This window comes from Stegodyphus dumicola, chromosome X1 (assembly GCF_044657685.1).
Source record: "Stegodyphus dumicola isolate Sdum_Otavi_A_Nest chromosome X1, ASM4465768v1".
Taxonomy (NCBI): domain Eukaryota; kingdom Metazoa; phylum Arthropoda; class Arachnida; order Araneae; family Eresidae; genus Stegodyphus; species Stegodyphus dumicola.
This window is the reverse complement of record NC_140780.1, coordinates 26,532,058-26,544,439: the sequence shown is the minus strand read 5'-3', so window position 1 is coordinate 26,544,439 and position 12,382 is coordinate 26,532,058. Positions and strand designations below refer to the sequence as shown.

The 12,382-nt window shown below is 31.3% G+C and overlaps 1 protein-coding gene across 1 annotated transcript in view; it reads left to right on the top strand.

The window, feature by feature from the left end:
- The window catches only part of LOC118189433 (protein GDAP2 homolog), a 58,576-nt gene that overhangs the window by 33,623 nt on the left and 12,571 nt on the right, over positions 1–12,382 (top strand). Inside the window, exons 5-9 of the mRNA XM_035360031.2 lie at positions 3,230–3,318; positions 5,824–6,063; positions 6,431–6,596; positions 8,113–8,266; positions 10,708–10,902. Of these exons, the coding sequence (XP_035215922.1) occupies positions 3,230–3,318; positions 5,824–6,063; positions 6,431–6,596; positions 8,113–8,266; positions 10,708–10,902 (844 nt within the window). The remainder of the gene's footprint in view (positions 1–3,229; positions 3,319–5,823; positions 6,064–6,430; positions 6,597–8,112; positions 8,267–10,707; positions 10,903–12,382) is intronic.

Below are 12,382 nucleotides of genomic sequence, written 5' to 3'. Positions count from 1 at the left end.
GATTGTGAAGAAATTGCTCAAGCACAATCAAGAGATGAGTTAAAAGAAATACTTAACACTAACAATTCTTTATAAATAAAAGAAGTTAAGCTTCCAAATTCAGAAATAGAGTTATATTGCAATATATCTACCAGCATAGCAAGATCTTATTTTCCCAAGGCATTTTGAAAATTGTGTTTTAATTGCAAACATAATTTAGCTGATCCAGCCAATCAAACGACGTCAAAATTACTTCGTAGTCAATATGTGTGGCCAAATATCGACAAAGATGTCATGAACTGGGTAAGACAGTGTATTTCATGCCAGAAATCTAAAATACACACATTTCAGCCCCTTCAAAATCCTGTAGTGAAACTTCTACACGATTTCAACATATTCATATAGATCTCATCAGTCCACTTCTACCTTCCAATGGATTCGCATATTGCCTAACAACTATCAATTGGTTTACTAGATGGATAGAAGCTAATATTCAAGCTACAGTGGTAGTGGAGTTCTATGCAAACTGGATCACCTGCTTTGTGTGCCAGCTACAACTGATCAAGGACATCAATTCAAGTCTTGCTTATTTAAGGTTCTAACTAAACTCCTAGGTGTACAATGAATACACACAACTGTTTATCCTCAAAGCAATGGCTTAATTGAGAAATTTCACCATCCTTTGCATTAATGTACCAAATCAGTGATACAGAACAGTGGGTGGAAGTTTTACCAGCTGTGCTACTTGCCTTGAGAACAGCTCTCAAAGAAACCATCAGTTGCACTACTGCTAAACCTTGTATATGGAACTACTATTAAACTCCCAGGTGATTTTTTTTTTTTTTTCTTTTTTTTTCAACACATCGAATGTTGTAACCGATCCTGTTGAATACGCCAAACAATTTCAAAGTTGCATGCAGTAACTTAAACCAAAACCACTTGGGGCTCGGATAGCAAAAACAGTGTTTATTGTCAGAGATTAAAAAACATATTCACATGTGTTTGTGCAACGTGATACAGTACGACAGGCACTGCACCCACCATACGACAGCCCTTTCAAAGTTCTCAAATATGGTGAAAAAGTGTTCAAATTATCCATTCATAGAAAAATTGTTTTGGTTTCGATTGACTGGGTGAAACTAGCATTTCTGTTGAATGTTGACAGGGATACTTACCATTCTGATACTTTGAAATTTATATCTGCCCATCACGTCAAACCATATATTCGTCGAATTCATTCAGGCAGACATGTGCATTTCCCTGATTTTTTACATGTCATCACGATGATACTGGAGGGGCAGTATGCGGCAGACCACACAGAGATGAGAAAATTATGTATGCAGTCCCCGCAAGTCACTGTTTCCAAGCTTTTACGACATGTCACATGACAAGGTTCTGATATTGCAGATGCAATAATTCGTTCCAGTTGACAGTAGATTTTTAGCCTTCTCCATTGTGTCTTTCATCAAAGCCTCTTGATTTCAAGAGGGCTGACAAACCAATGACCTTGTTTTCCTCTGATATCGTTCCAGATATAACGAATCAGTGGATGTAAAATACTACTGAAAAATTAAGAAGGCATGGCTAATTCAGTTTGAAGATTTTTTCCATCAGGACAACATGTCAGAATGCTCGTGAACTCTCAACTAGAGATCCCCAGAATGCTCTTGAAATCTCAGCTAGAAAGACTCTCGTTAGGATCCTCACACCATAAGGACTGTTCTATGATATTGCTGAATTATATATATTGGTAAAGAGCTTCTCATAATTGTTGTAAATATGTTTTGAGTTTAAAATGCCATAAGTATTATGCAACCTCACATGTACTACCTGCTGCCAGTCTCACACAATAGTTTATCACCAAAATGAATAGCCGAAGCCAAGCAAAAGAAAAGGAACAGAATTAGTAAAGAAAATATGTAGAAACTGCTTTATTTTGTATTGCATTGGAATTAAAATTCATTTTCTTTTTTTGTGCACTGTACTGTTTTAGAAACAATGCTAGATTCTCTAATAATGAAAATATTATTTATAATATTTAATAAGTACTTAATTCATTTTTTAATTTTTTAATGTTAACACCAATCAAATCAAAAATACTTAGAAGTAATTAACTCTCTAATTATATTGCATTGGATGTAAATTTTGCAAATTTTTATTAATTAGTAGCATAAAAATAACTTGACAGCTTTTTGGCATTAGTAACTTGCAAAGTCCCTTTCATCATTTAAACTTACCCATGCGTATATAGCAAATTCAACTCCCCCTTAAAAACACACCTATATTTTCTTTCATATAAATAGAATAAAAATAATTATAAGCATGTTTATATCTGCAGTCAATATAACATTTTAAAAACAGCTTATCACAATATATATCCAATTTGCTGCCATTTGCATTCAGTGCTTTAACACAAAAGAAAAAAAGTTTCACTTCCTTTCCAACTTGTCACTAATATCTCAATTTGCTGTGTACAGCTCCAAAAGTAAAAAAATTCAGTTCGTTATGACGTGAAAGTGGACAGTGCTTTTTTTGTTTGTTTCAGATTCCAAATTGGGAAGCAAGGACACTGATATCGACGATTGTAGACCATGTAGGGTCAACAATATATTTAATTTAGCCTGTTGGCGAAACCTGTAAAACAGATGTGCCTGTAAAGGCTAGTTTCAGCCGTTTAACTGTAAATCACAAATTTAATTTTTTTGATTCAACAACATGTGCACATATAAAAAATGTGGAAAGATTGTGGGGTTCTATTAAATGGTTAAATAAAAAGCAAAGGGCAATGGCTCAGCATTGTCTTGTTGTATTTTTCGGTAATCATGTGACAGAAATCCTCTGGGAAAGGTGAGCCTTTTGATGCCGTATTAAAAGCAATCGTAGAGATGCAGCAGCCACAAACTATATGCGAGCAGTTTAAACTTGGTGATAGTCTTGCCTCTGTTTTGGTAATGGGGCCATGAAAATTGACACAGAGCACATAATTTATATTTTCTTGTTGTTGTAATCATTTGGGGATACAGAATCTAAGTGTTTTAGTTTTTTAATTTATTCACTACTTCCACGTCGTTATGTTTTTATTTACATGCATAATAGCAGTTTCTTTGATGTATTGCTCTAAAAAAATACAAAATGCTGACTTTCGAATATGCAAAATCAATTTATATTTAAAATTGAAATTTTTTTTATAGTTGCTGTTAAATAACTTTTGATAACATGTACTTCAGTAATATCAATGAAATATTTTCAGGGAACACAACCTTGGTTCTGTTGGGCTATGTGTGATTAATTCGCTGAGACGAAACTATCCACCTCATGATGGTGCACATATAGCTTTACGTAAGTGTATTCTGATTTGGTCATTGGCTTTTCTATGTAGTGATTTAGCACAATAATACAGGTGGCCCTTGAGTTTTGCACGCAATTGGTTCCTGAATATATGTGTAAATGTTGAATGTTCAAAAGTAGAGTGATGCAGAAAAGAATTGTATTTTAAAATATTTATTAATCAATAATTTTATGCATAATTAAGTTAATGAGGTGTGTTTCAATGCTTTCAGATATTTTCTTTATAAACTTATCAAGAGTTAGCTGAATACGACCCCCCCCCCCCGACTTTTTTTTCTTGATAAAGAGTTCTATAATGTGCTCTGTCTTTCTCTATTGATTAGGCATTTTTTGAAAAATAAACTTGTTTTGTTAACACTGAATGATTGACTAAGAGAATATTCTCCATTTATAATAATTTTGGACAATGAAGAAATAGATTCTTTTCCAGTATCTTTATCTGCATCAGCCGATTCTCCACTGAATTTAATATTATGTTAAAAATATCTCATTTTAAATTTGTAGAACCAGCCATTATTTGGTTGAAACATTGTTTAAAATCTTCTTTTAATCTAGTCTTCTGATCTGAATGCATAAGCTTGAATAACTGCAAAAATCCGAGGAATATTGTTTTGATGTTATCAATCTACAGTGACAAAGAGCTTTCCCTGTCATCCATCAATATGCCATATCTTTAGGAAACAATCATTGAGAATATACTGCAATGTTGTTTTGCAAAAGTAAACAAGTCATAGACCTGTTTATATTATATGAATGGCCAATTAAAGCAAAAGCTTCATTGCTTTCAGAATGTATTTCCGTCTTTGTCTCAATCGTATCAAATGTACCAGTCCTTAATTTCTCTTTGTTTGCATAAGCATTGAAGTTTCCCCATTTCTTGTTCAGGTTTATAAATTTATAAAAGCAAAATATTTTTTTGAAAAAGACAAAACGCACAGTGCATCAAAATATGGCAAAATGCAAGACTAAACCTGTGTAACACATTGGTATGTATTTGAAATTTGGCCCCTGCTACTGCGGCTTTGAACCTAAGTGAAGGCACAACAGTTCTGAGAAGTCTGCCAAAGGCATTATATGAGTAACTAACTGCATGGAGGCAAAAGAGTTTCACAATCTAGGCCAAAAATCTTTCAGAAACTGTATTTTTAAAAATATGCAAAAGTCGAAGGCTGTCTGTATTAAATATGAATGCTTTGAAAAGTTCCTGTTAAGTATTCCAGATTTGTTTTATGTGACATTGTAAATGAGATTGGTTTGTATAATAAGACATATTTTAAAACTAACCCATATGTTCTGAACTATTTAATTTTTTTCCTCAGTAATCCACATGTGAATGGTCAACATTTTTCCTGGATATGAGTACTACTAAAAATGAATTAATAAAAGAATCAAATCAAAACCATGAAATAAGATAACTGAGTCTATTTCTCAAAGCTCTAAAAATATTAATTTGTATTTTTTTTTTTTTTTTTTTTTTTTTTTTTATGCTTTACTTTTCATGTGCTTGGTGCCAAGAATTAATCGATATCTGTGCATCTTCATACTTGGTTAAATCACAACTTTTGGTTTTGGAAACCATCTCTTAAAACTGTTTCCTTTTATTCAAGAAATTAATTTCCATGTGCTCATAATCCATATACATGTTCAGGTGTAATGGTTCCATGGCTGTAATTGGGAGGGACTTTTTAAATTTCATTTTTGAAAAGTTTGTCATTGAATATCTGGTAGATTGAAGGTTTGGAATTAAGGCTTTAGAAATAAACCATATCCATTCTTTCTTCTTGGGTAGCACTTTTTTCATCTCCATTAAGGCCCGTCAGTGACTAAACAGTAAAGTCAATGAACATTGGAAATTTGACCAGTGTTTTATTCCAGGTGAACAGTATGGTTGCTCTTTTTTTTTTTTTTTCTTTGTTTTCCACATTTCCATTAGATGTCCCCATTCCATGGATACAAGCCAGTTTCCATTAGAAAGATCTTAACAAGACATTCCTTCCTTTAGGCAGATAGCCCTTGTATGCTTTGCCTTAATCAAATAAATGAATCCAAACCATTTTTCTGTCTAAGTAGCTCATTCGGTGTATTTAATTCGGTGTATTTTATATGCACAAAATATTTTGATATTGATATTTCTGAAAAATGTAAAAATAACTGGTGGAAAATATGTAATCGCAAAGCATTTGCCTGAAAATACACTATTCTTCATTTTCCTATTATATCAGCATACCACTGTAGTTACCGTATATGATGGTAAACCTTATGTGCAGTGAAACCTTTTTAAAATAATAGTGCATAGTTCTGTACAATTTCAATCTGCTATGGGGATGTTTGTCTTGAATACGAGTACTATTTATTTTCTGTGTCACTATTTTCTGAAAAACTAATTATGCTATTAAACTACTTCCAGAGGTAAATATAAGCTTCTGAAAGGAATGAAAATTTCATATTAATTTTTAAAACTGTTAAACTTTCTTATATATCTTATCTTATATTTAGGAACTGTAAGAAGATTTTTAGAGAAGTATGGTGATGCAATAGATTTAGTTGTTTTTGCTGTTGAAGATGTAGATGTTGGTATTTATGAACTTTTGATGCCATTATATTATCCGAGATCTAAAGAAGAGCAAGAATATGCTTTATATTATTTACCACATGATATTGGAGGGGAAAATGGTGAAGCTTGCATTCCTGAAAGGCAGATGAGAATTGTAGAAAGACCTTTCAAAGTAACAACTGGTATGCATAATGCAGATTTTTATTCATATGCTCAGTTCATTCATAATGATTAGTTGTTATTTTAAAAGTTGGTTTGTTTCAGTAGTTTAGTTAATATTTTCAAAGCTGGTGATTTTATAATATTTTAGCCAAGTTTTTGTAAACTTTTAAAGAACTTAAGTATATTGATTATAACTATTTATATATTTTCCTTTTTCATTTCATTTACATTTTCAGTTATTAGCTAATAAGAGTATTTAAGTAACTTATGGAGTAGAGTATTTTTAGCAAGTAGAGTATTTACTCATTTATTTTTTGGTTTTACTATATTCAGCATTATATGATTTTTTTCTCTCTTAATTTCTTATAATTTCAATATTTTTTGCAGATATTGAAGAAAGTGTTGATTTAGCTGCTGAACTGCAGTCATCGGTATGCATTGGGAAAACTGCATTTGCAAAAATGCATCCTGACTTAGACAGGCATCGAACAATTGCACATAAACATTCTTTCTCTCAAGATATCTTAACATCAGAAGTCCAGAGGAAAACGAAGTTAGTTTTATTTCTGTGTTAATTTATTTTCAAAATTGCCCCATTATTTATTTTTGCTTTTTTTTTTATTTATTTACTTGTTTATTCTTTGCTGCATATTTTTTATTCTTTATAAATACCAAAACATCAGGAAGTAAAATGTAGATTTGTTTTTACTTCAGAAGTTTGTATGAAAAGTTAAAACAAATGAGGTTGTTTATTACATGTGCTAGCATAATATGGATTATAATTGTTTTAAATTGTAGAAAACTGTAAATAAAAGCATGATCATATATGGAATTATAGCATACCTATGTGTGTACTAAATATTAAAAACAGTTTGTCATGCTGGTAATTGAAATATCCAGGATTCAAATCCCAGTGAGGGCTCAAATGATTTCTTACTTACTAGTCTGCAGCATACTTCATGGATGTGATTGATTGGATTTTGTGCATCTTCGTAATTACTCTTTAAATGGAGTAGATTATATGGCATTGTGACCCCCCTGTGGCAAAGTGGCTAGCCCATCGCACAGCTGCACCACAGGTCTGGGGTTCGATCCCCGGGCTGGGCAAGGTTGACTCAGCCTTTCATTCCTTGAGTGGGTCGATAAAATGAGTACCGAGTTCTCTTGGGGACTAAACATCAGGGGTTCTGCGACAAGCTGACCACTTGCCCAGGGCATATGTTGATGCACTCTGGGGCCCAAGGTCAAGAAAGCAGATTTCAGGGCACTGCAGTCCATGGCACACTAGGACTGTTGCACTACTGAGTTTAGTTTTTCATACAGCATTGTTGGTCCCTTTGTGCTGTTGTGGTGTTAGTGGTTAGAATGTCCTGCTTAACAATTGGAAGGTCTGGTTCGAATTCTGGTGAGAGCACAATTCATTGATCATATTTCCTGTCTTCAAGAATCTTAATTGTCTCTACAGACATAGCATTGACATCTTTTATATTAAATATCATCACACTGATTAAAAATTATATTGTTTTATAGCGAGCTATTGCTATTGTCTTATTGCTACTACATTTTCTCCAACTTGTAAGTTGCAATGAGATCATTCCTGCAATTAGAAATCATTCCCAACACTTCTTGAATGAAAATGAGATTTAGGAAGTTTGTACTCGGTGAAAGTTTCCTTCACTGTAAAGTTTACATAATTAATGATTTTTGGCAGTGTAGCAAATACATCACTTAATACTCAGTTATATTTAGCAATATATATGTGTATTGCATAATCTTTTTCTTTAAAAGGCTCTATTGTTATTTAAACCTTGTGGGCTTTTCCAGGAAGGGTACTTATCAAACATTTAAAGTTATACAGAAAGTAGTTTTCATGAGGCAGTGTGAGCTTTGCCATAGCCAGTTACATGTTTGTGTCATTATAGTTCATAATATAATCTAATCATTAAACTTAAAGCATATTATCTAAGCCCAGAATGTATAATACCATTTTGTATATGAAGCTCCCTTATTCACAAGTTATTGAAAAGTACATATTGTATATTCATGTATTTATTTGTTTTAATTTTTAGGTATGAAAGGTTATTGCGTAAAGCCAGAAATGAAGATTTACGTTCCATTGCCAATTTAGGTTGCTTATATCAGAGTGGTGAAGATAGGTATGGTAGGCCAGTTATTGTATTTATTGGTCAAAGATTTAAAGCAAGTCAGTTAGATCTTAATAAGGTAACAATTTTTAATTTCCCTTTCACTTCTGTATGATGAAATTTTTTTTATTATTATTATTTGCTATGATTCTATTTTGAAAAAGTGCAAATTTCGGTGTGATTTTTCATTTTTGGGGGGTGTTGTTAAATTTTTAATTTCCTTTTCAGCTCTGTATGAAGAATGTTTTATTATTAGATATGATTTCTTTTCAAAGAGAGCAAGTTTCAGTGTGATATTTCATTTTTGGGAGTTGTTATTATCTAAATTGAAATCCTGCGATTTTTTTTAAAATTTGTTGTATCAGAGGAAATGTGCTCCAGTATCATTTCTGCTTTTTTTCTGTCTTACAAAGACAATTGAAATATGAGAGCAGACAACCTTGCTCTTCAAATTATAGGACCAAAGGTATACTGTTATGTGAGTAACACCTTCTGTGGTGATTCATTTTCGGAGTATAACCTCTTTATAAGTTAACCTAATTGGACATACAAAGGACCTGTGCTACCCTCAGGACAAAACGAAACTGAAAGTATAGGGAATTGTACAAATTGTGTTCATTTGCCAATAAATATTTCTTAAGCATATTCCAGCAGCAATGTGTATCACTAGACATCACTTAACAAACTTAATAAATAAGAAAAGCATATAAATAGGTCACTAAGCTTTATAGATGATCAGTTTTATAAAATTTTCTGATTAACTACTATTGTATTTCCTTTGCTCATTTGTCCAGAGATTTGTTACACCAGTTGTATTCAAAATTTTCTTCCATCTGGTCAAATTCAAAGTCTAATCAATAAAAGATTTTACCAAACACTGCTTTTAATAATGGTCTGTCTAATTGTAATTTTTTAGTCTCTTCAGAACTGAAGTATAAAAATTAATTCTTAAGGGCACGTGAAATGCATAAGTTTGTGTTCCAATCTCCTGCATATGGAAAATTACAGTTTTTATGTAATCATAAGCAAACCTGATCCAAAGTTTATACTGATGAGCCTGAAACAGCAATAATTGTATAAATGTTTTATCTAATTTCTAAAATAATGTTTAGTGTGAACAAATATATGCAGGAAAAGAGTAAATTAGTCACTGCAACATTCCTATGTGTAGCTTTGCTCTGTCTACAGGTAAATAATTGCCATTGAATTGCAAATCTAAACATCTATAATAGTATACTTTGGCATTTTAGTTAGTGGCAAAAATGAATGTTCTTTGCTTTAATCTCCTAGTGTAACTGATTCAAATTTGGAGTACGTATAACTCTTTGACATTGTGATCACCTGTTTCATTTATCTGCCCAAGTGTCAATTATGCCTTATTAAATGAAAAATTTTATTAAATGAACATCTTCTTTTTAATGATATTTTAAAATATTATAAATGAGATTTCTAGTATAAGGAGCCTATATAAAAGCACTTTTAATTTTGAATTTGGTTTCTGGCATGGAAGTTTAACTTTTTGTATGGATATTATGAATGCAAACTAGCCTCTATCGTGCATCAGTATGCATTTTTCTGCTTTGTGCACTGTGGGCCCTAAACTTAAAATTGTTTGCCATCTCTTAAATTTTGCTGCTTGGTGCTCCTCTAAATCCAAAAATTTTCTTCCCAGTACTAGCCTTGTTGGAAAATCAGCATTCTTCTGAATTAACAATAACCAGGGCTCTGATGTTGGCATGTGTACATATCATCTTAACTAGATTTAACTGATGATCTGAAATCTGGAAATTTCTGAATTGCCAACATCCTGATAATTCCAGATCTCTGACTTTGTACTATGTATATAATTTCTCTTTTTCATTTATTGAGATACGTTCATGTTTCATTCATCTAAATATATTCTCCTGCTAACCTTGTTATCATAAATTCTTGTGATTCAAAATCTTTTCCTTGAATTCAAAATTTTTGTGATTAATTTGTATTTATGTAAAACCTTACAAATTGCATTTGTGTTATTTTGTAACTGCTGAGTGAGGAATAAATGAAATAAAAAGGTGAGAGTTTAGGAGTTTAAAAGTTAAATAACTTCCTAAACTTACAGATTAAAGTTTAAATAACTTCCTAAACTTACAGATTTATTTTTGAGACTTTTGGGATATTTTTATTAAAAATGTAAAGTAATTATTTTGGATTATATTTTCAAGAATTTGGGAGGGCAGTGTGGTAGCTGTAACAATATATTTCCCCCCTCAGTTTAAGTGAGAAAATTTAAATTGAAATTTTTCCAATTCCTAGATTTACTGTATTATTATAAGAATCAAGAAGGGGGGTTATAAAATCTATAAAAACAATTTCTGTTGTATCTGGTTCAGTTTTCTTATGTTAATCTGATTTAAAGATTGTTGGAAATACTATGGTAACAACTGTTGTTTTATAAGAACATGATTAAGTTTGTGGCTGTGAGTTCTACTTATTGTGTACTTAATAGTTTAATAAATGTTCAATATTTTTTCTTTGCAGGCTGTTATGTACTTCATTCTTACTCTTGACTCCATTGTACAGAAAGATTATATTGTTGTGTATTTTCATACTCTTACAACAAGTGAAAATAATCCATCTCTGACGTTCTTGAAAGATGTTTATAGCATCCTTGAGTATAAATATAAAAAGAATTTGAGAACATTTTATATTGTTCATCCTACATTTTGGAGCAGAGTAAGTGCTTTTGTTATATGTATATATACATTAAAAATTTATATATGTCTATTTACACATACATAATGTATAAAATTATAAAAATAAAAAAAAAATAAGTTTAAATAAACTATCACCTGAATTATATAGTGAAAGTTGCTATAATTTAATGAAATAAAATTTAATTTGCAAATTCAAAAGTCATAAGTTTTAATATTTTAGCATTTTTAAATTTTACATTGATTAGCTCAGAAACAGGCTATACTTTTTACATTTATCTGAACATCAAACCTCTGATGAAGATGTGGCAAGAAATATAATACTAAGACTTTTTCATTTTTCTCAGTTTTATGCAGAGGTTGTTTATGTGGCTTTGATCATTTTTGTTTTGTTCTACTTCACTGTATTTGAATATGACTTTTAAATTTTGATTTCTATTATGTGTGTATATATTTTTCTTTTCTGTATGTCATGGACCACACTAGTAGCCAAATGGTTAATGTCATAAAGCATAGCTAATCTATTCCAGATGGGCTGGATGCATAGACGATTCAGGATTTTCCTGTGTGTTATGCTGTAAATCTTTATAAAAATGTGAATGTATAACTCACCTGTAGCTGGTAGCCATCATATAATATGCAAAGTTAACGTACCCATTCTCTCTCAAGCATTCAAAATGAAGCAATGAAAACTAGAATTACCTTTCAAAATGAAACTAACATGGGTTATCTTACTTGAGACCTTGTCAAAATGTGCATTGTTACATTATTACTTTACTTTTCATGATGTTGCTGAACACATGGATAGATCACTCTGTTAATAGTCATTCTTTTAGTGAATTTTTTCATTGTGATTGAGTATGTTTGTTGTAAATGATGTTTCCATGGGACACTTTTAATTCATAGTTAGCAACTGCTAGAGAAAGATTAAGCCATAGCTCATTCAAAACATAATTTTTAAGCAAAAGGAATAACAATAAGGTTGCTACAGAAATAATGTTCAAATGCCAAGAAAATGTAAATTTTTCTGTTAAACGAATTTTTGTTACATCTACCAGGAAATGTTTTGTTGCAAGGGGGACAGATTTAAAACCTGTAAAAAGTGTGCTTTTGATGGCAATGATTGATGAAAATGGTAATGATTTCAATAAGCTGATTAAGCTTAGTATTTTTAACTAAGCATTGTTGTTATGGAAAGTGCAAGCTTGGTCGTTTATAGCAGGTTTCTTGTGAGAAGAATACTAAAAAAAAAAAAAAATTTTTTTTGAATTTTTTAGTTAACTTTAATTTTGGAAATGCTTGCATATTGCTTGTTTTATAACATCAGACTAGCAATATATAAGCATTTACAAAATCAGATGCATCAGATTTTTAGTGAAACTGCATTTTCTGAATATAGCTTAAAGAATTAATAAGACGGTATGAATCTAAGAGGTGAAGAAAATGTGTGTAGAAATATCAAAGATAGGTGCTAGTTTATGAAGCAATGAAAATTGAAGTTT